We start from the raw sequence: 25,388 nt of genomic DNA on the forward strand, positions 1-25,388 counted from the left end.
GTGACAAAAAGACCCGCCAAGGTGTAGATTCTGTGATATGGCAGCAAGCCAAAGTGACAAAAAGAACCCCAAGTTAGTACAACAGGGGTGTGGCAGCAAGACCCTCAAGGTATATTGCCAGAAGCAAGGTAGCAAGTCAGCATGTCAGCAAGACCTCCAAAGTATAAAGTCTGGGGTATGGCAGAAAAGCTAAGTGGTTGCAAGGCCCCCTCCTAAGGTGGTACCTCAGAGGTATGGTAGCAAGACCTTCAAGGTACAGCATAAGTTTTTGTTTTTTGTAAACCGATGCGATGTGTCAACGGATGTCGGTATAAAAGAGACCTTAAATAAATAAATAAATAAATAAAATAAAATAAGGGGTATAGTAGCAAGGCAGAATGTCAGCAAGACACCCCCCCCCCCCCCCCGCCCCAAGCATAGCACCAGGGACATGACAACTAGATCTCAAGCATAGCAAAAGGAGTATAGCAGCAAGGAAGAGTGCCATCAAGACCACTAATGCGTAGAGTATGGTATACAGCAGCAAGGCTGAGTGATAGTAAGACCCCTAAGGTGTATCATCAAGAGCAGGGCAGCTTTACTTGAGTGGTCCTCTATCCTATCTACTTGCTCTCTTCTCCCAACATCAGCTCTGTCCTGACTACTAACTTACTTAGGAATTTCTTGGTTACTATACTCACTGCAGCATTTTTCAATATGCCATCAACTTGAATGGGAAACAAATGAATGAATGAATGAAACCAATTTCTGTTTAATTTGTGGGCAACCTCCATTCATTTTCAGAGGTCCACAAATGAAAGAAAAATGGTCTCATTTGTTGCATTTTACCTATCCATGTCAAATGATTGCACATCCCTACTGACCATGCAAGAAGAATTTACAATCATATGATATCCTGAAGACTCAGCATGGGTTTCCATCACAATGCTGCCAAAAATTGTCCTGATTATCTAGTTGGATAATGTCAAAATTTTCAAGTGTTTAGGAAGAATCCCCAAAGCAGCAGTTCAATACTAACAATTTTAGTGGTCTATAGTGCTAACGAGCACAATACAATATATAATGAAAAAACTTCACAATTTATTTTTTTAAGTTGAAAATACGCATAGTAACAATTTTTTAGATCACAACATTATATTTATTTTTTAAAATTGTTTTTGTATTCTGCTTTATCAGACACTTCAAAGCAGAGTATATTCAGATACTATAGATATAGTATAAAGCTATAGATTCTTATTAACTACAAAGGTACAAACCATGCATCTAGAATGTGTGGTGAAAAGATTTTTAACAGGAAATACAGGGCAAAAAACCACCAAAGTGTCTGACACTCCAATCTGCATGCATATGCTGTGCTTAGTCCATGCCAAACTACAGTGTAGTATGTACACTATATCAGTTTTACACCACCTGGGGGCAATATAGGAACAAAAATACTAAACTGTTCATTTAGCATTTTTGCACATGGTAGCTTCACTTCATAACCCATTATGTCCCAAATTATTATTATTTTTTTTTTTTTAAAGAAGCTATTCTCTAAAAAGGACACTGGTACATAATGGGTTAAGCACGGTCTTTACTTTTGCTACTTAACCAAGCATTTATTTATTTATACCTGTTAAAACAGTTGACCATTGCACTTCCAGAGAGACTCCCAGTTATACTGGCTCCAGCTAATGCCATAGTGCTAGCAGTTTCACTCAGATTGTCTCGAATTGCTCCTATTCTATCCATATGACTGCCACTAGCACTCAGGCTACCCGTCAATCCTCCAACACTTCCTTCCCCTATACTGGGGTTGTGACGTGCCTCCGCTACCGATGTTGTATCTAGATTAAAACATAAAATTATACAGAGATTATTTTCATTAAACCATCACTGTTACCAAAACATATGTGATATTTCCTCTCTTACAATGGTCCTATTAAAAAACTTGGCAGGTTCTACAGAAATCTTTGGTGAATGTTTGTTGCATCTGAACCAGAGCATTGACTTGAGAAGCTAAGTATTTGGGTTTTTTTTAATTATTTCATATTGTTTTTTGAGCATGTTTTTCAGTGGAGCTGACTTGGATGTATATAAGCTTACCATACACTAAAATTAGAAAAAACATTTGAAGCATCATTTTCTTTACACTGCTTCATGGAAAGGTAGTTTCAAGTACCATAATTAATTATAAAAAAAAATTGAAAACAAAGCAAAGAAATAAATGGGCAATAATTATATGATAGTAGTATAACAACATAAGCTGGGGTGAGTTATACTCCAAGTTTTTTGACCACATATATGACTGCCCTCTAATTCAATTTGTTTTGAGTACTTAATATATCCTATTCATTAATTGGTCATCCATGTCACTATACATTTCCGCTCTCACACCAGACTGCAATGTTAAGATTTACCTTTCCTATCAGATTTCCCACACAGGACTTTCATGAAAATTATGTCCTGAAGAGGATAAGGACGGTTGACAACATTTATTCGTGAATTTCATGGTTTCACAACAGAAATCCCATTATTACACAACAGTCTGATATGCGTACTCGCCTCCTCTTTTCAAATCCCATATATCTCATCTCCAATCCCACTCTCCCCACCTCCCCCTACAAATTCCAGTTATTTTTACCACGAATGAAGCTCTGGCACATTATTCACAAAAGAAGATCTTTATTGGATGATTATGACCGTAGCATAGGTCAAATTACACTACTAAATTCAACCATGAATTGAACTCCAGACAGATTTGCAGACAGTGAAGGCAGTGCATGCAAATCTTTACCATGCATATTCATTGTAGATATCCTGAAAACCTGGCCTGTTTGTGGCACTCGAGAACTGGAGTTCACCATCACTGCCCTAGACCATTATGCAATCCCTATAGGGTGACTAAGCCCTCGCCTAAGTTGCATTTCATAAGGGCTCTGGAGAAGCAGGGCCGAAACCTCATCACTCCCATGATGTCTTGGTCCATAGCGAGAGCAGGACTCACTTGTTTAGGATCAGGCCAATCCCATTCGTTGAAGCCGAAGTCTTGACAAGCAACTCGTCTATATTTTCTCCTACCCATGCAATATAGTGGCAGTAGATGTCCACTTGGTATTCACTTCCTGACCAGCTTTCACATCGCACCTTCCATGCGCAACGTAGCAGCAGAAGTTCCATTTGGTATTCTCTGAACAACTTGAAAATAGCACTTGCCACAAGCGGGAGGTGTCAATACTGTGGGGCTTGTGGCGGGGCATGGTCGCCCCGCCACAAGCCCCACAGTATTGACACCTCGCTTGCCGTAGACTCCCCACCAACCTAGCTGTGGCCATATTCCAATAGCTTAAGTGCTGCCTACAAGCAGTAAAGGTTTTCCAGCTCCAATGCCCAACATGGTAGAGCCCATTGAATCACTGAAAACACCTCCAGTTGTAACTCCTTTTGAGGCTTTTATTCACAACTTGGTATACTCATGATCATTCCACAAGATACTGCATATTACTGCTGATAGCACAGATCTTCTGTAATCCAAGGAGGATAATTGTAGGTTGGCACTCACTGATCTAACTGCATCCATTCTGCTTAGTGAGCCACAAGTAATGCTGTAAACATACGGCACATTGCTGCCAAGATAGTTCAGCCCATCCAAAGTCAACCTATGTAATTCAGGAAGTATAGCCAAGCGCCTTCACAGCCCCAATCCAAAAACCCTACAATGGTTATTATGCTGGGTGTGTTGTATGCAGTAATATTTATTTATTTATTTGTTGAGTTTTATATATCGTCATTCGGTAAAGCCATCACAACGGTTTACAAAATTTAAATTGTAACTCTCTTAACAATTGTGGAAAAAGTATAACAATGTGCATATTAAACAGAGGTTAAACATTTCAAGTCCAGAAAGTATCATTATGTGGAAGGAGGAGGGATTGTTTGTTCTGGTTGGAGAGAAGTTATTTTGAGGTTTTTGGATGAAAGTTCGATTGGGAGTTAGGATGTTCAGAAGTATGAAGGTCAGTGTAGAATTTGTGAAACAGCAATGTTTTTAGGTCGGGTTGGGTTCTCAGATTTTTAGGTAGGAAGTTCCAAAATTTAGGGGAGGCAATGGAAAAGGCTCCCTCTCTTGTTGTTAGATGCGCATCTCTGATGGGGGGGGATGTTTAAGCATCCTGAGTTGTTTGAACGTAGGTTTCTTTGAGGATTCTGGGGGGTTATGTTTAAGCCATTTAGTCCTTGATGATCATTGTTTAGAATTTTATGATTGATGGTCACTGATTTGTGTTCGATGCATGCTTTAATTGGGAGCCAATGAAGTGAGATCAATATGGGCGTTATGTGTTCATTTCTTTTTGCTCCTGTCAGAACTCTGGCTGCTGAGTTCTACAGAACCTGGAGTGCTTTGAGGTTTGAATAAGGTATTCCAATTAGTAAGGAGTTGCAGTAGTCAAAGGTGGAGAAAATGAGTAGTTGTAAGACCGTTCTGAAATCATAAGGGTTAAGAAACTGTTTTAAGTGTCTTAGGGTTAGAAGTCTGTGATATCCTTCTTTAGTTTTATTTGATATGTGGTTCTTAAATGAAAGTTCTTTATTGATGATAATTCCAAGGTTCCTGGTGTGGGTGGTGGGGAGTATAGAGTTCATTTGTTTGTCAAGTAAAGGTAGGGGTGGCAGAGTTAGATTGGGTTTTTTGTTCATGAGTATTATTTCAGTTTTGTCTATGTTGATTATGAGCTTCAGAGAATTTAGGAGATGTTTAATTGAGATAAGTAGAGTTGAGATTTTCTTGTAGGTGTCTTCGGTCGAATTTTGGAAGGAATTAGAAGTTGAATGTCGTCGGTGTTGAGGAAGTGGGTGATTCCATTATCTTTTAGTAATAGGCAGATGGGGAGAAGGTATATGTTACATAGGGTGGCGGATAACGCTGATCCCTGGGGAACTCCAGGGATGGGTTGTTATTGTTTAAAACTTGGTAGGTTCTGTCAGATAAATAGGAAGAGAACCATTGTAGGGTGGGGTCAGTTAAGCCGATTTGAGTCAGTCGTTCTAACAGTATATTGTGGTTTACTGTGTCAAAAGCAGCTGAGAGATCAAGGAGGATGAGTAGGTATTTTTCACCTTTGTCGAAGCCTATTAGTATTATGTCATTTAGTGAGAGAAGGAGAGATTCTGTGTTTAGGTTTTTTCTGAATCCATATTGAGTTGGAGGTAGGATGTTGTTTATTTCAAGATAGTCAAGTTGTGTGTGTGTGTACGACTTTTTCAATGGTTTTGGCTATGAATGATAGGTTTGAGATGGGGGCGATAGAGAGGATTTCAGGATCTAAGTTGTTCTTTTTAGAATAGGTTTGATAACTGCAGATTTGAGGCATTTGGGGTAATTGCTAGGGATGTTCTCACAATGAAAAATGTTGAAAATTGATAATTAAACACCACATCACGGACAAAAATATTTAGAGCAAAAACAGTATCTGTCCCTGTTGAAGTTTTAACCTATGTACGGTGTTACCCTGTGAAGGGATACTGGACACCAGTGTTAGTTAAGTAATATATAAGACCCCAGATATTTGTAATTTGCTCTTAAATCAAACTCACCAGCCCTCTCACCATCCTCTGTACCCCTCCCTGGAGGCAGAACACCTCCACTGCCTTTGTACAGGTCATTTGTGAGACCTCAGAGAATAGTGTCCCTAATTCTATAGGTTGTGCCTCCAAAAGGAGAGAAAAGCCGCAAAAATGATACCGACATGCACCAAAGCCCTATGAAATGAGACTAAAGGATCTGAACATGTATATCCTAGAGGACAGGAAACAGATAGGGGATATGGTAGAAACATTTAAAAACCTCAGTCATAATAATGCACAAGAAACGTTTTCAGTGGAAAGTTTGAGAACAAAAGGTCAGATGAATCTCAAAGGAGGGTGCGGGAAGGGGGGAGAGATTTATGATCATTGTTAAGAGCAACTGGTAGCTGTATTTAGAGCCCATGATACAGGATTCTGGAGGGAGCCCCAATGCATGACATGGCCTTAAGTCTCTTGCTGCAATGACAGACTAAGATTAGAGCTTGGGACGGAGAAGTTACATACAGAATGATTTATAGGGAGTCAGGATAAGCTCCTGAAGAATGTCATATTTGTCTACTATAAGCCTCTCATTTCTACTTTTGGCCTACTATATCAGCCTCTTACAATATATGGAATAATGGACATTACATAAGAACATGCCATACTGGGTCAGACCAAGGGTCCATCAAGCCCAGCATCCTGTTTCCAACAGTGGTCAATCCAGGCCATAAGAACCTGGCAATTACCCAAAAACTAAGTCTATTCCATGTTACTGTTGCTAGTAATAGCAGTGGCTATTTTCTAAGTCAGCTTAATTAATAGCCGGTAATGGACTTCTCCTCCAAGAACTTATCCAATCCTTTTTTAAACACAGCTATACTAACTGCACTAACCACATCCTCTGGCAACAAATTCCAGAGTTTAATTGTGTAAGTTTCTACAAGGGACATACTATGGATAAAATGGACATTTAAACACAAAAAATAAGCCTAGATACTTTTCCAGCATTTAGGCTTTCTGTTGAGGAAATATTTCACAACAATCCCAGTCTTTTGCTGCAAAGCTTATTTGCTACAAGTGGAACCTGTTGGGGACAAACAACAGCCTTGTTGGATTTTGGAAAGTATCAACAAGAATGAGGAAATGATGGGAGGTGAGTCCAAAAGGCTCAGCTTTGCCAGATATCGATTGACTCGTGAGAGCTGCAGAACAACAAGTATAATTTAAGCATAATATGTATTTTAAGAGAAGAAACAACCCAATAAGGGGAAGCCTCATATTCAGAAGCTTCTTCCAACCACACCCCTACCGATCACATGGGAGAAGAGGTAAACAGCATGTGATGTTGATGAACAATTTTGGTGTCTTTTGACCCAAATAACCCAGACACCCTGACATATCAAGGGTGTGGATTTATGATCATAACCAACCAATGAAATTGGCTGGAGCCCAAAAATTGGACAATAAGCCCCAACATATGTGGACAAAACAATCAGTTAACCTATCCAGGCAACACAAGGCATCATCCCGAATGGAAACAACTTGGGCATATGACCAGACCTTGGGCATATGACCAGCCAGTCATCCACGCCTTTTTCAAAATCTTTGGTACAGAATCGTTCAACTTGGGTGTCATCAGGCTCATGTTATCCAGTTCAGGCTCATGTTATCCAGTTATCCAGTCAAAAAAGCAAATAGAATGTTAGGAATTATTAGGATGGGAATGGTTAATAGAACAGAAAATGTCATAATGCCTCTGTATTGCTCCATGGTGAGACCACACCTTGAATACTGTGTACAATTCTGGTCACCGCATCTCAAAAAAGATATAGTTGCGATGGAGAAGGTACAGAGAAGGGCAACCAAAATGATAAAGGGGATGGAACAGCTTCCCTATGAGGAAAGGCTGAAGAGATTAGGGCTGTTCAGCTTGGAGAAGAGACGGCTGAGGGGGGATATGATAGAGGTCTTTAAGATCATGAGAGGTCTTGAACGAGTAGATGTGACTCGGTTATTTTCACTTTCGAATAATAGAAGGACTAGGGGGCATTCCATGAAGTTAGCAAGTAGCACATTTAAGACTAATCAGAGAAAATTCTTTTTCACTCAACGCACAATAAAGCTCTGGAATTTGTTGCCAGAGGATTTGGTTAGTGCAGTTAGTGTAGCTGGGTTCAAAAAAGGTTTGGATAAGTTCTTGGAGGAGAAGTCCATTAATGGCTATTAATCAATTTTACTTAGGGAATAGCCACTGCTATTAATTGCATCAGTAGCATGGGATCTTCTTAGTGTTTGGGTACTTGCCAGGTTCTTGTGGCCTGGTTTTGGCCTCTGTTGGAAACAGGATGCTGGGCTTGATGGACCCTTGGTCTGACCCAGCATGGCAATTTCTTATGTTCTTTTTACATTCAGAGAATTAGTTTTGAGAAATATATCACCACTGCAATCCATTATGATTAAATATAAGATGAATATAAGGAAAAGCATACTGCATTACAAAATTTATCAAAAGATTCTTCAGTAGTTACTAAACAAGATAAGTTAGGCACAGATGTTTCACAAAATCGTAAGGATTATTTTGGGAAAATTCTCTCACAATTATATAATCATGTTAGTTATTAACTTATCTTCAGAGCCAACTTGATGTTCACAAATTCAAATTAAAGAGATTACTGTGTTTGGTTTGAATAGTGGTTTGTTTTTTTAAATGTTTTATTGTTTTATTGTTATATTGTTTTATTGTACTTTCCGCCTGAGTTCTTTGTAAACCGGCATGATGTGTTTCACGAATGTCGGTAAATAAAAGTTAATAAATAAATAAATAAATAAATAAATTCAAGTTTTTAAATATTCCTTATTCCAGGCCTTTAGCCATATACATGCTGCCTAAAATACATAAAACTTTAGAGGGACTACCTGACTGACCAATATTGTCTAATGATTCAGTTTTACAACCTTTTCAGATGTATATAGTTTGATTTCTTAGACCTGTTGTACCCTCGATTCCATTGTTTGTACATGGCTCTACATACTTCATGACTTTGCTTCAGGATATAGAAATGTTCAGTAATAAATGTTGATAAGCTTGATCATCAATTAACTTTATAAAGGCATTCCATAGGATAGAGTATTATTTATTTATGTTATTCATTTACATACTGCCAAATGCCTAGACTCTAGGTGAACAATTAAAACATTCAAAACAAATAAAACATAACTAAAACAAAAACATGACATACAGTAATCTGTTAAACATGTATCTGTTTAGGAAGGCTAATGATTGGAATACTTTTCCTGGTTAGAACATCTATTTATGACTGATTGGTAGGACTGATTGTATTGTGTATGTCATGTTTTTGTTTTAGTTATGTTTTATTATTTGCTTTGAATGTTTTTATTGTTGATTACTGTATAAAGAGCATACCTCAGTTTTTTGTAAAATAAGGGCCAGCTTATTGAAAGTGAGCCACAGTCTAATCGATGATACCATCTTAAATATATATATATATATTTTTTTTTATTTATTTAGAGTTTTTCTATACCGGCATTCGTGATTAAAAACCACATCATGCCGGTTTACATACAACAAGGGATGAGAACAAAAAACGGAACATAAACAAGTGCAAAGAGATCAAAAGTTACATTACAACAAGGGTCTTAAACTGGGAAGAGAGTTAGAATAAGAAAGCAGAGCAGTTAGGATTATATTATTTACATTATATTGTGAAGTCTCTTATACAAGTTGCTATATCTTATAAAATTGCTATCAATTATAGAATTGCTATCATTTAAATCGGATCTGGGAAGGCTTGGGAGATATATATATATATATCTCCCAGGATGCATCTGCATGGATAAAAAATTGCATATCATCTGCATACAAATGGTATCCCTCAGTAAGTACAGGAAGTAGTCTGCAAATAGGAATCATATATACATTAAAGATGGTTGTAGACAATGCAAGACACTGGTTGTTAATGGGACCCATGCAGAGCAATCAATGTTAAAGACTACTTATTGGTGATCGGACAAATTAGACCGAAATCACTTCAAAACACTTCCTGAAATACTAATCTCTCTCAGTCGGTACAACAAAAATTTATGGTCAATAGAGTCAAAGGCTTAGGAGATATTTAGCATAATCAGCATAATTATTTTCAGCATCCAGACTTCTCCTCAATGAGTCAACTAAAAACAGTAGCAAACTCAATACTGAGGGACTTACAGAACCCAAATTGGATGATTTTGCAGTATTAGATCCCCCTACAGACAATTCGATAGCTGAGTTAGAATTTTCCAAAATCTTCACAATAAAGGAAAGTGCTGAAATGGATCTTTAGTTATTTGGCTCATTTGCATCAAGATTAGGCTTCTTTATGTGAGGTCTGATGGAAGCTTTCATCAAAGAATTTGGAACATGACAGGTCTATAAAGACAAATTGACCAAAGAAGTAAAAAATGGTTAAGAATGAATCCTTAGTAGCTTTTAAAACACTGACACTACAAGGATTCAATGGGCAGAATGCAGAATTCAATGAAGAGACGATATGTGAAACCTTAAATTCAGAGGTTATCTCAAAATCTGACCACTTAACTTCATTACTTAAAGGGAGATCAGCAAACCAGTTAGATACTATCAAAAAAGATGATGAAATCTCAGATATTTTGACAACCAAATGACTCATGAATTGCTCAGGATTAACAGGCCTGGATGAGGATTCATAGCTAGGAGTCATCAAATTTTGAACAGTTCTAAATAATTCCTTCAGGTTGTTATCCATAGACCAAAGCAGATTAGAGTAATAAGATTTTTCAGGCAGAGTGAATTTTTGTCTAAAATCATTAAGGAGTATTTTATAATGATTCAAATTGTCAATAGTTCTATTATGGTGCCAAATTCACTCTTGTTTCTGTAACCTCCATCTTGAGGTCCACAGCTAAGGATCTTTTTTTCCTTGACGTTTTGTGTCAACCTTTAAGGGGCAATGCAGTCAAGGGTAGCAGATAGGGCAGTGTCCCAGTTGGAGACTGCTGAATCAATATCTGAAGGAGTGCAGTCAATCAACTTTCATGCAAATAACTCTGTAAATCACACGCCATCAACATAATCATGTTTCACATGTATAATTCACCGTAGGCATGCAGTTATTATCCTAATGGAACGCATGGGGTTAACCTGCACAGAGCGGCAATTACTACCATAAGCAAATTGCTGGGAAGACTAGCTGGAACATTTGGTCTTTATCTGTCGTTACTATGTTACGAAGGGTATGGGAGGATACATAAGAGAGAAAGGTGAGTGATCAGACCAAGGAATAGCTCAAACAGTGATATCAAATGACCAAGATCTGGTAAAAGAATCATTTATAAATAGCAAATCAAGAGTATGTCCTAATTTATAAGTAGCTTGTGTTACCAATTGTTTCCATTCAAGAGAGGCCATGGTTTCCAGGAAGCATTCTCAGTAAACCGAAAGACACTGTGCATCAACATTAAGGCTGAAGTTACCAACAACCAACATGTGATTTAAATTGGCCTTTGACTTTAACAATTGTTCAAAGAAAGGGGAACAATCACAGTTTAAAAAACCAGGAGGAGGGTATCTTAAACAAATACGAAAATCTCTGCAATACAAAACCAGAATCTCATGAGGCAAATCAACTCCTGGGTTTTCTTGTTGAAAATATGTAGTTGATTTTTATAAACAATTAATAAAATCATCCTCACTTTCTTTAAAATGGGGCTGAGATGCTAAGGCATAGCCACTGACACACACAGTTCAAGATGGCAATGTCCAGAGTCAAGCAGCCACATTTCAGATATACACAGAAAGTGGGAAGAGTCAGTGTTCAGTAAATCAACCAGAACAGGAATTTTCTGATATGCTGGCCATTGACTTAAGAGATTTTTAAACCCAAAATAGTTTGGGAGTTGGCCACATGCAAGTAGTTAATTGGAACTAAGCAAGATGGACGCTTAGCGAGAGATTTGCGATAGCACGATGATAGTTTTTCATATCTCTCTCAATCTAATATCACTCCAATAAGGACAGGATGACCATGGATTGACAGAAAATCTTGCTGGTAATTAGACAGCAGGTCCTTGCCACTCCTCACACACAAAGGAGCTTGTTTGTTGCACTCCTTCATGCATGCGATGGAGCGCATGCATCTCCGGTGTGATTTGCCTCTGGCATCATTCACCAGCTGGATGACATCAGTGGGGGGGCCAGGGCTAAGGCCCAAAGATGACATCTTAGTCAGTGGGCATAGACATACAGGAAAAAAAATGGCTGAGTCTCTCTCACTTGGAGAACAAGATGAAGCGAGCCCAGATGACCTGGAGGCAGGCAGAAGAGCGTTCTCTGATGGTTCTTGACCTCCCCTCTTGCACAGATGACATCAGCAGGAGGCAGGGCTAAGGCCCAAAGTTGACAGCTCAGACAGTGGAATGGAAGTGCAGGCAAAAAAGTGGCTGCTTCAATCTCAGTTGGGCAAAAGATGGAGTGAGCTCAGGTGACCCAGAGAGAGGCAGGCAAGGTCCCCGGAGAGTGTCCTCTGCCAGTTCCTGACCACCCCCAGCACCCCCCCCCCCCACATTGATGACATCAGCGGAGGAGTGGGGCTAAGGCCCAAAATTGACAGCTTAGCTGGTGGAAATGGAAGTGTTGGCTGCTTCTCTCAGTTGGGGCACAAGATGGAGCGAGCCCAGATGACCCAGCGAGAGGCAAAAGAGGCAGGCACTATATGGGATTATTTATATACTTGAGTAAGACCACATGCAGTACCTACTGATTTTGTTTTACAACTTGATTCAATTGCTCTAAGAAGAATTTTGTTTTTCAGGTTTCTATTAGCAACAAGTCTCTGGTAGGGCCATGGATGTGATCATGGCACCTTCAGCGGCAAATTTGTGCATCTCAATTTGAAGCCACCTGGGTTTCTCATTCATCATTTTCAGCATATAATCAATTTTGGAAAAGATTTATAGATATTTTTGTTCTTTTGTTAGGTACTGGGGAAGAATTAATGAGTTTTCATAAATGGTTGAATAGTTGTGATGAAAGAATACAATTCATTATGCATCAGAATTTTTTCACAATTTAATTTATCTTTCCTTCAAGACAACAGACTGTCAAATTCTACAGATAGGCATATGATCTTGCATTATTAAAGTTCACATCCTGTACCTTTAAAAAAGTTTACCTTTTTCTCAGTTTTTAAAATATAGAAGGAACTGTATGACTTTATATGATTTCAAAAAAGAATCATGCTCATAAAGTAAAAGATTGCTGCCTACAAGTTACCCATATGCATGTGTTAGACAGGGATACAAAAGAACCTTATACACTGACATAACTTCACTGCCAACACCTCAGGTAAAGGATACAAAATTGGATATTTTTACAAGTATAACTAGATACTCACTAAGGTGGTATCTTTCAAAAGGATTTATTTTATTTATTTAATACTTTTTCTATACCAGCATTCGTGGTTACATCAAACTGGTTTACATCCGAACTAAAGGTGGAAAATACATAAAACAGGTACTGGGGAAGGGACAAAGGAGAAAAAGGCCAAGTGGTAGCAAAAACAGAGCAACAAATAATATAATAAAACTAACAAGCAGCAATAACACAAACTATATACATCGGTACAGGTCAAAATGGAGATACAGCATAAGTTTAATGGAGGGAGGATCTACTCTGGGTAAGCTTGCTTAAAGAGCCATGCCTTTAACTTCTTTTTGAATTTAATAGTACAAGGCTCAAGTCAGAGATTTGTGGGTAGTGAGTTCCAACGCATGCGACCAGCAATGGAGATGGCACAGTCCCTTGTGGAGGAAAGGTGTGCCTTTTTGAGTGATGGCACGTGGAGGGTTCCTTTATTGTTTGCTCTGGTGGGGCGGTTAGAGCGTGTCAAGCAGAGAGGTTCATCAAGCCAATTAGAGTTGTGTCTGTATGTGGATTTATGAATGATGGTGAGAGTTTTATAAAGGATGCGTGAGGGGATAGGGAGCCAATGGAGGTCTTTAAAGATAGGAGTGATTTGGGCTGATTTAGACGCTTTTGTGATAGTCCTTGCTATCGCATTCTGGAGCATTTGAAGCGGCTTTTATTTACATTCATAAAACAATTTTACATGCTTAAATTGGTTTTTGAAAATTGCTATAATATATGCTACTTTTATACAAGCAACTCCTTTGAAAATTATCTCCTACACAAGCAGTCAGGACTCATCTCATAGAACTCTGAAGCTGAACATAAAAACGACAGATGTACCTATACTGTCTCATTATATTCAGTTTGGATATTCCTTTGAATCTTTAAGATGTTTTGTATTAGACCATATTCCATCTAATTCTCAAGGAAGTGATCGTGAGCATTTATTTTATTGTTCAGAATGAAAATGGACTTTTGAACTCCGCTCAGTTAAACCATCAGATTTTTAACTTCTGCGGGGGGTTTACTTTTATGAAAGATTGTTTAGGCACAATTAAGAGGATATTTTTATTCATTTGGTTTAAATATGTCCATTTTCAGGTTTTCTTTCACCGAGACAAATCTGATTGGATGAAAATTTTAAATACCCTACAGGTCATTTTTTTTGGATTATGCTCTAGCTTGACTAATTGTTTATCATTATAAATGCTTGCACTGCTTCTAGATGAGTGTTATTTCAGAATATGGGTAGGTGTATAAGTCACTGTGAAGACTGTGTTGCTTCTTGGAGATTTTCAGTAAGAATTAAGATGTGATTGTGTATATATATATATATATATATATATATATATATATATATACCGTATTTTTCGCTCCATAAGACGCACCTGACCATAAGACGCACTTAGGATTCAGAGGGGGAAAATTAAAAAAAAAAAAAAATTGTGCTAAACCGGCTCTGCGTCTGGGCGTCTTATGGAGCAAATTAGGGGAGTGCATAGTTTGTTTTTTTCTCCCCATTTTGTTTTCGGGTCTGGGGAGGGCCATTTCGGTCCACTCCCCAGATCAGAAAATTTTTCTTTCTGTGGGAACCCCCAAAACCCCCCCCCCATCCCAACCCTTTAAATTAACAACCTCCACCCCCCTGACCCCCCCCAAGACCTGCCGAATTAATTTCCTGCAACCCCCACCCTCCTGACCCCCCCAAGACCTGCCGAATTAATTTCCTGCAACCCCCACCCTCCTGACCCCCCCAAGACCTGCCAAACGTCCCTGGTGGTCCAGCGGGGGTCCAGGAGCGGTCCGGGAACGATCTCCTGGGCGTGAGCCGTCGGCTGCCAGTAAACAAAATGGCGCCGACGGCCCTATGCCCTCACTATGTCACTGAGACCGACCGCTGCTATTGGTCGGTCTCAGTGACATAGTGAGGGCATAGGGCCGTCGGCGCCATTTTGTTTACTGGCAGCCGACGGCCCTATGCCCTCACTATGTCACTGAGACCGACCAATAGCAGCGATCGGTCTCAGTGACATAGTGAGGGCATAGGGCCGTCGGCTGCCAGTAAACAAAATGGCGCCGACGGCCCTATGCCCTCACTATGTCACTGAGACCGACCAATAGCAGCGATCGGTCTCAGTGACATAGTGAGGGCATAGGGCCGTCGGCGCCATTTTGTTTACTGGCAGCCGACGGCCCACGCCCAGGAGATCATTCCCGGACCCCTGCTGGACCACCAGGGACGTTTGGCAGGTCTTGGGGGGGGGTCAGGAGGGTGGGGGGTTGCAGGAAATTAATTTGTCAGGTCTTGGGGGGGGGGGGGGTTGTAGGAAATTAAGTCGGCAGGTTTTGGGGGGGTGGGGGGGGGGGGGGGGGGTTTGTTAGATTTTTGTTTGGTTTTTTTTTTATATTCGCTCCATAAGACGCACATACATTTTCCCCCCACCTTTGGGGGAAAAAAAGTGCGTCTTATGGAGCGAAAAATACGGTATATATATTTAACATTTGTTTGATTTTTAGATTCACCCTGATGCAGCTCACTGGCAAAACATTGGCCATGTTGGCATTTGAGCATGTGGATACAATACCTTCTTTTTGATTTCCATCTACTTCATATTTTTATCTTTATTCCAATTTATAAATCACTTAAAATGGTACACTAGGGGGGGTCACGTGGGGTGATGTGCTAGGGAAGACACATTCTCCCGTAGCTCCGGATGCCACGGCCGAAATTACACCGCCACAGGCTCTAAAAACCGGCAGAAAGAGGGTGAGGATACTGGACTGTGCGTAGCGAATGTCGATTGTCCACTTTATGAATAAATCGCCACAACTTATGGCCTCCAGAGGAGGGAAACGGGACAAAGAAAAAGAGAAGGGGAAGGCTGCGGATCCCAAGATGGCGGCCGGAGCGGGAGACTCAGGTGCGTCGCAGCCTACCCCGTTAACAGTAGAAGTCCTGCAAGCCACACTGGAAGCCACGCTAGACGTTAAACTAACAGGGATAAATCAACAACTGGCAGAGGTAAAATCCACCCTTACTGAAATTGGCCCAAGACTTGAAACGCTTGAGAGCAGAATTGTCGGGGTGGAGGAGGGGCTGAGCGAACACGATGCGAAAGCCAGCGCTATTGCTAAAGCCTTGCAGGAATGCCAACAGAAATTGGATGATCTTGAAAAACGTCTGCGGAGGGACAATTTAAGATTCTTAGGTTTACCAGAGCTCGTCGATGACCAAGGCCTGGTAGCTTTTTTTGAAGAATGGCTTCCGGAGTCTGTAGGGCTCATGGATCTAAAAGGAGCCCTGAAGGTGGAAAGAGCGCACAGATTGGGGATATGTCGCCCCTCTGACTCTAGACCTCGTATTGCAATCGCAAAAATCTTAAACTCTGCGATTAAACAGAGAATATGGCTGGCCTACAGGAACAAGCAAGAGCTAACATACAAAGGGCATAGAATAAGGATCACCCAGGATTATTCAGCTCAAGTATCTATGCAACGTAAACATTTTTCCCAGATTTGCTCATGCCTCTTTGAAAATAAGACCAGATTCACACTACAATTTCCTGCAACGCTAAAGATTTGGAAAGACAATACCATTCATACATTTAAGGACCCGGAAGAAGCAGCGAAGTTCTTACAAAAGAAAGGGAATGATTCTACATCATCCACCACTTGACCCTGGGACTTTTGATGTCTCAAACAAGTTTGGACCCTGGATAATGCAGTTTACAATGTTTATCCCTTGAGAAGGCGATCTTCAGATGTCGTAGGACCTCTGTTCCGGGCAGTGGTATTTTTGAAGTTCACAGCTAGCCTAACCGGATTGGGTTTTAGCTTGGATCATAACTGCACTGATATTACCCATCTTTCATAATGCCTGTTTGTAATGGTGGTACTTAGACAGTATGGACAGCTGCGCGCACTGATGAGATGTTATATTTGTGACAAAGACCTGACAAAGTACGGCTCTGGCCGTCCAGTTTAACATCGGGCCAGTGGCACCCCTGCACCCTATACAGACCTCCCAACTTGGATCCACCCCTTGAGTAGTGGGTCCGAGTCACCCGCTCCATTTCCGATACGGAAGGAAGATATGTTTTAGTTATTGGTAAATGGCAGGGTCAACCTGTCACAATCTGTTGTATTTAGCTCCTACAAGTTATCCTCGAAAATTTCTGAACTCTCTCTCTGGATTGCTACTTTCACACAGGGAGGGCCTCTTACTTGTTGCAGGTGATTTCAATTGTGTTATGGACAGCACACTGGATAGATCTCACACAAGTGGGCAGCAACATATGGGACGGGGAGAGGGAGTAGATATGGTTTGCGCTCAAACGGGGGTCATAGACATATGGCGAACGTTACACCATACAGAACGGGACTATACCTTTTACTCAAACCCCCATGGCTCCTCCTCTCGCATAGATTACATTTTGACTTCTAGGGAAACATTTCCGAAAGTAGTCAGGGCAGATGTGGAACTCCCAGTGATCTCCGACCACTCCCGTGTCCCTAAAGCTTCGTTTAGGTCCGAAGGTCACTGGGGCAAAAATTTGGAAGTTCCCTGCGGACCTTAAAGATGATAGAGACTTCCAGATATTCCTGAAAGAAAAATGGCTGGACTATGCAAAAAACAACACCCAACACTCCGATACCCCTCATTTATACTGGGAGGCGGGTAAGGCAGTTTTAAGGGGCGAAATCATAGGATATACGAGTGCTCGATATAAAATGCTCAACTCAGACATTTTATGTCTAGAATCCCGTGCTCGACAAGCGAGAACGGGTTGGAAAGCCAGACCTGAGACCAATCGAAAACTCTATTTTAGCGCCCTTAGCCAGCTGAATACGATGTTGCATATTAGAGTGAGTAAATCTCTACAGGTAGCCCAGCACAACTACTTTAAATATGGTAACAAAATGGGAAAGCCCTTGGCAAACTTAATACGGGCGATCCGCCCAAAATCCTTGATCTATGCTATGCACAATACTCAAGGGAAACAAGTGTCAGACATTGGTGAAATTGGGGAAGTTTTCCGAGATTTTTATTCTACTCTGTACAAAGCAGACCCAACCCAATCAGATCATATAGAGCAGGATTTTTTTACTGACATACGTATGCCTTGCATAAATTCGTCACAAAAGGAGTTATTGAACCGGCCTATTCAAACCTACGAAGTCCTTAGGGTCATCAACTCCATGGCTTCTGGTAAATTGCCAGGCCCAGATGGCTTTTCGTATGATTTTTATAAAATGCTTAAGGTGCACATTACAACCCCTTTAACAGACTTTTATAAGGAGGGTATTGTAAAAGATTGCTTTCCCAGTGACTTTAATAGAGCACATATCATAGTTCTCCCGAAACCTGGAAAAGATCCCCAAAAACCCGCGTCATATAGACCAATATCGCTACTCAATAGTGATCTAAAAATTTTAGCTAAAGTTTTAGCCGACAGGCTGGCCGCGATCATTCCTAACCTGATCGCAGACCAACAGGTAGGCTTTTGTAAAGGGTCGCTCAGCCACTAGCCATATAGTTAAACTCCTTTCAGCTATGCAGTTTTGTCAGCAAACAGAGACACAGGCGCTTGTTATCGGATTTGATTCCGAGAAAGCGTTCGATAGGGTCTCCTGGTCGTACATGTTTTCTGTGTTACAAAGATATGGGTTGGAAGGGGATTTTGTACATTATATCCATTTACTTTACACCATGCCCGAATCCCAGATTATAGTCAACAGGGTATGTTCGAACTCTGTCTCCATCCAGAGAGGAGTACGCCAGGGGTGCCCGTTATCCCCTCTCCTGTACATTCTCACCATTGACCCTCTGCTTCGCAAGATTGTAACACACCCAGAAATTCACGGCTTCGAGAGAGCAAAACAGACATTTAAAGTTGCAGCTTTTGCTGATGACGTTTTGGTGTTCTTGACAAACCCTTTGGAATCCCTAAATAGGCTGTTAACACTTCAAGACCAGTTTGGCTCTTTTGCAGGCCTCAAAATAAATAGAGATAAGTCTGAAGCCATGGCAGTCGGGGACATAGATCAATCACACTGTAGGGGACAATTCCCGTTGCGCTGGGCTGCTGGAGAGATTAAATACTTGGGAGTCAAAATACCAAGCGACTTAAAAAATATCTACTAATTAAATATACAACCCCTTCTGAGTGATTCGCTCACTAAGTTTCATCAATGGAAGCTGCTACCCTTGTCCTTGAAACGCAGAGTACATTTATACCAGATGGTGATTTTACCTAAATGGTTATATGTCCTACAAATGCTACCTCTCATGCTTTTCTCCCAGGATATTCATATGTTGGAACAGGGGCTCGGGAAGTTTCTATGGGGTGGGAAGAAGGCACGTATAGCCTTATCCAGCTTACAACACCACAAACAAAAGGGCGTGTTGGGATGTCCAAATATAGCGCAATATAATCTTGCCTGTTTACTTAGACTTTTACAGGATTGGTTATTTGATACCTCACACTATGTTCCATGCCATCTACTGCGAGGATGGTATGGGGGGTTGTCTCTTAACTCACTTTTACACATGCCAGAACAGGAGGTCCCGCAACAGCTCAAGGGCCATCTTTTGGTTAATAACTGTAGGAAGGCATGGTTACAGTTATGTAAAAGGCTTAAGCAACCATTTGGGGTTACCCCTCTGTTAAATTTGACTAATAGTTCATACTTCCTCCCGGGTGTGAGTGGAGCCGCCTTTCAGAGATGGCGGAACATGGGTCTTAAGTTTGTATACCAATTGATTCAACCCCTTACTGGTCAATTGTATAGTTTTTCCGAACTCCAACAACAGTTCCGGATCCCATCCTCAGACAATTTCGCATACTTGCAAATTCGACATTTTATGCATTCCCACAGTAGAAATTGGAGCTCACTCCCCATTACCAAAGCCCTGCGAAACCTTCTCACCGGTAGGGTGGCCAAAAGACCACGTATCTCGGATTTCTATAAAGAACTTTGTGGGGGAGCTTCAGACCTTCACTTGAAAAGATTATACGCTAGATGGGAGAACTGGCCTACCTTCTCGTTGTCCTTTGCAGATTTTGTTAAATGCTTTTCCCAGATCCCAACTATTTCTGTTTCCGAAGATTTGAGAGAGTCTCAATATAAATTTCTGGTTTATAACCCCGGTGCGAGCTTTTAAAGCTCATCTCTGTGACTCTCCCTCCTGCAAAAAGTGTGGGCAGACATCAGGGACTTTTTTCCATATGTTTTGGGACTGTCCCGTCATACAAACCTTTTGGTCCGACATAAAAATTTTTTGCACATCTATATGGCAGGGGGCTAAACCGTTAGACCCACAATTATGGCTATTTGGAGTCCAGCCAGAGGGGTTGGCGAAGGGTCCCCAGTTCAAATGGTTACGGGCTTTTTTGGCTAAGGCCGCTATGCTGGGCAAGAAAGCGATCTTGGCTTGCTGGCTGGACACTAAAGGCCCGGTGAGAGATTACTGGTTCAAACATATGCTTAGATTGTGTACACATGAGCTTTATCTACACAGTCACCATCCTTCTACTAAGGTTGCTGTGGATCAAGTATGGGCTCCGTTTCTCACTTATTTACAACCTGGGCCTTCCTCCTCCTAGAGAACCTATGAGGGTGAAATGTCTTCAGACTGTGCGTTATGGACTCTCTGACACTTGAACTGTTAAATACATTCAGAGTGTGCTCTTCCCTTCTGGCATAACCCCAGGCTGAATGAACCTGACTATGTAAATGTTTCGTTCTTATGTACTGCACACTATGTATCCTGTGGACCTATGGACATTTTTATCTGCTTACTACTTCATTCATTCCTTATGTATGTGATACTATTCTTTTTTTTTCCTCAGCAACAACTCCCACACAGTCTGTACCGAGGGGGGGGGGAGGGGGGAGGGAAGGGGAGGGTTGGGAGGGACAAGGGGGTTAAAGAAAAACCTATGTATTTGGACTTGACACAGTATACACTAATATACTTTAGAAAGGGGACTTGCGCATGTACCTTCTCATGATATACTTGGGCTTTTTCACCCTTTGACTGTTCACCGTTCACTGTTCAAAATTTAATGTTCAATGATGGTTGCATTTGTTTGTTAACGATATACTGTCACAGTCTTGTGCAATATGTTGTTATATTTAGAATGTCCGAATACAATAAATACAATTTGAAAAAAAAAATGGTACACTAAGCGATGTACAAATAAAAAAAAGCATAAAATATAAATTACAAACAATCACCAACACAAAAACAAAATCAACCATGTCAGAGAGGGGAAAAAAACATAACTGTCAGGAACATCAATAAAGAAAGTACTTAATTCAGAGTCTGAATGGCTAGTAATATATATGCCTTTTTAAACAGCCATGTTTTCAACAAAGTTTTGAAAGTTTTCACTGTCAGTCAGGTGAAATGCCTCTGGAAAGGAGGTTCCAGGGGAAAGGAGCAGTGACAGAAGGCACACTCTCTGGTGATGCATAGTCTGGCATGGTGCAACGAAGGTACATCCAAATAAGCCCCTTTGAGAGGAGAACAATTGGCGTGCTGGACAGTACATATGAAGCAGAGCACTGCACCAAGGTGTAAAAGAAGAAGAGATTAATTTAAAAGCAATGACTGCAATTTTGCAATTAATGCGTTCAGTAATTGGGAGACAGTAGAGACCTATAAGAACAGGAGTAATATGGCTACTTCTTTTACAACCGGAAATGAGTCAGGCAGCGGAAATGAGATGGGCAGCACTCACTGCTGACATTTTTCACTTTGCACCATGACTTAAAGATAAGTTAACTGAATTATTTAAAAAATATATTTTTGTAAATGTGTACACCATTGTTTTTAGAATTCATGGAGGAGGTTTTTCAGAACTATGAGACTAACATTGTTGAGCTGTTATTAGGATTTTCTACCTAAAGCTCTTATTTGAGATCTTTTCCTCCTATCAGATAATATTTCATGAGAAGATTAAATATTTCGATGAGGCTCATTTTGATTTAAGTTGTTGGATATGTTTACAGTTTATGCTACTCTAATTTGTAGCCTGGACAGAGGACTGATTTAAAAAAAAAAAAATCATACAGAGAGCCTTCAGACACACGAATAAGGCTACAATGGGTAATTCCAGCCTTTGACAATTGCAAACTGATCTGGTTTCCAAACTAGCCAAAATATGCAAACTAACAATTCTTGAACCAAATTTTGCCATACCTTATAAATGCTCATTACTGATAACCTGTTTATGACTCTGAAGGACCAGAACTGACTATATTTTAGAAGACCTTTTTGTGGCATATTCTGTATTTCCACGAATGAAAGGTATTATTTGAAGGTACTATTTTTAAATTACCTTATAGGAAAAAAAAGCTCAAAACAAGACCCACAAGTGTATCTGAGAAAAAAAAAAGAAAGTGTGATTACAATGTAATTAAATCTGTTTTAAAAATGTTTGCTTACCTATTGCTGTATTAATGCCACCAACATTTATATCATTTTCATCATCAAATTCTATCCGGACTCCCTTTCCATTGCCTGCAGACACGCCACAACCTCCACTTCGGCAGAGAGAGATAGGGACAACTCCGTATACATAAGCCAACATAATAGGAACACCAATACCTAAAAAAAACCCAAAACAACTGGTGACCATGTGGAATTTACATCTAAAAGTATAGGGGCCAATTTTAAAATTTAAGCGCGCGGGGTACATTTGTGCACGCTACCCAGCGTGCACAAATGTACACCTGATTTTATAACATGCGCGCGCTCCCGCACGCATGTTATAAAATCCGGGGTTGGCGCGCGCAAGGGGGTGCACACGTGCACCTTGCGCCCACTGAGCCTAAGGGGAGCCCTGACGGCTTTCCCCGTTCCCTCCAAGGCCGCTCCAAAATCGGAGCGGCCTTGGAGGGAACTTTTTTTCCCCCCCCCCCCCACCTTTTCCTCCCTTCCCCTATCTAACCCACCCCCTAGCCCTACCTAAATCTCCCCCCCCCCACCTTATCTCGATGAGCTACATCTGCCTCTGGCAAGCGTAACTTGCACGTGCCAGCAGCCTGCCATGCCCAGACACAGGCCGCTGGACCGCCGCCACGCCCCCGGACCTCAGTCCCGCCCATGGCCCCTCCCCCAGACTGCCCCTTTTTCGAAGCCCAGGGACATAGGCTCGGCGCGCCGCAGGGGTAGGTTTTCGGGGGATACGCGCATATCCCTTTGAAAATCTACCCCTTAATATTTTATTATGGTGAGGGATCTGAAAGCTAAGATTTCTTTGTAAATGTTCTATAGATAACATGATCAACCTGTATGAGCTGAAGCCAAAGTTTGAAGCACCTAGCAGGGGCGGATTGCAGGAATATATCAGCCTGGGGGATTTTTTCAAAACTGGCCCACGGGGTATCTGACTCCCTCGTGCACTCTCTCTGCAGCTCATGCATCAACACAACATGTCAAATCTGAATCCTGGCAGAATTAAGCCTAAATAAGTTTCATACTTTTCCTAAATAACTAAGAAACAGAGCATACTCTAGGCCAGCAGAGAATAAACAAAGCTGTAGACCCCCATTCCATCCATGCAAATCAGTTTGAGCCACACCACAAGTCTGCACAGAAGAATACCTCATCTTAGTCACACATATAGAACACAGACAGACAGACCCTCACCAAATACAAAATGAAGAGATAATAAAGTATAAATAGAAACATGCAGACAAAAATTGAACTTGAAACCGCAGCAAGTGAGTGAGGGCAGATTCTGTATGGAATGGAAAAATGAATATCATTCCTCACTAAACATCAAGAAATATAAAGCAATCATAATAGTAAAATCAAACTCATAAAAAGAATAAATATTTCAAAACAACTGATGAAAAGAACATCCAATGTTTACAATCATATAACATTGTTTTTTAAAATTTCCCAAACATCAATTAAATATTTCAAAATAGCAGACACAGCAACCACCACCCAAAAATTAAAAACTCCCTTATATTCTCTCACACACACGCACACTAGATCACACGCTGTCTCTCATACATGCTCACTGGCTCACGTGCTCTCTCTCACACACTCATGCTCTTGTTTACATATATATGCTCACTAGCTCAATCACTCTCTTTTATACTCACACAGGCCCACTGGCTTAATAGTCCTCTTGCGCAAACATATGCTCATTTGCTCACTTGTTCTCTCTCACTCAGAAACATACTCTGGTAGGGGGGGGATATGATGTCATCAGCGTGAATGGACGGCTCTGAGCGAGCTCCCTCACAGAGCAGCATTATCTTACTGAAATCTCAGGCATCCTAACAGCTGGGATATATTTTTTCACAGCAGAAGTAAGAGGGCACATGGGGCAATGTCCGTCAAAAACAAAACCGTAGATTTTCACAAATTTTCATACTCTAAAGCGGAGCCGGGCCTAGACAGCGAACAAGACAACATGGCGGCCGAGGACGCTAGCGACCCAGACAAGGACGAGGCGGCCAACATCGCCTAACAGGGACAGGCGATACCTACCCAGGAGGATTTTAGAGCCTGGTTCCGGGAGCTTAAATTGGAAATTTGGACCCCGAAACAGGACTTGACGAATCTTATTAACGAGGTGAAAGAAGATTTATCAGAACTAGGCCAGCGAATCAATGATATAGACATCAGGGTGGACGCCCTCTTGGAGGAATTGAAACGCGCAAGGATTGAGCACACAGAGGTAAAAATAGAACTTGAAGGTGTTATTCAAAAGCTGGAGGACCTCGAAAACAGAAGTAAGCGCTGCAACTTACGATTTCGCAGCACTCTGGAACAGCTGGAATATACCGACTGCAAAGGGATAATCTCTAAGCTATGCAGGGGAGCTTTTCCTCACGGCAGAGCACATGGATGCGACCGGCTCTGGGATCAGCAGGTGCGGTTGGAACGCGCCCACAGGGTGTTAGGACAAAAAAATAACTAATAAACCAAGGGACATTATTGTATGTTTTCACTCATACGAACAAAAGGAAACTGTATTTTGAGCGGCTCGTAAGCAGGCAGTATGGCTATGGGATGGTCACGACATAGCAGTCTTTGCAGACCTCTCACCTCTTACTTTGAAAATATGCTTGGATTTCCAGGACATCACCACTATTCTTTGTAAGGAGAGCATTCGGTACCGTTGGCTTTATCCATTTGGACTGAGTTTTACGATCAAGGGCACTACTTATCGAGTGAAAACGATGGTGGAAGTGATACCTATTTTAAAGGAGGCCAATGTGACATGCTCTCTGAAGACCCTGGCAACTAAATTGGTGCCATCAACAAGAGAAGATAATCCCCGCTGGCAGAGAGTAACCAAAGGAGGGCGGCAGCTTCGGAGAAATTCTGAGGGATCTGCATCGCCCATCAACGTAACCTGACTGTGAG

General features: G+C 41.0%; 1 protein-coding gene across 4 annotated transcripts in view; it reads right to left on the reverse strand.

Moving 5' to 3' along the window:
- The window catches only part of RNF19A (ring finger protein 19A, RBR E3 ubiquitin protein ligase), a 217,993-nt gene that overhangs the window by 22,791 nt on the left and 169,814 nt on the right, over window positions 1-25,388 (reverse strand). For all 4 annotated transcript variants that reach the window (XM_029591803.1, XM_029591801.1, XM_029591802.1 and 1 more), the window contains 2 exons: window positions 22,446-22,607; window positions 1,616-1,829 (listed from right to left, as the gene is read on the reverse strand). In XM_029591803.1, the coding sequence (XP_029447663.1) occupies window positions 1,616-1,829; window positions 22,446-22,607 (376 nt within the window). The remainder of the gene's footprint in view (window positions 1-1,615; window positions 1,830-22,445; window positions 22,608-25,388) is intronic.

Source organism: Rhinatrema bivittatum, chromosome 2, assembly GCF_901001135.1.
Source record: "Rhinatrema bivittatum chromosome 2, aRhiBiv1.1, whole genome shotgun sequence".
NCBI lineage: Eukaryota > Metazoa > Chordata > Amphibia > Gymnophiona > Rhinatrematidae > Rhinatrema > Rhinatrema bivittatum.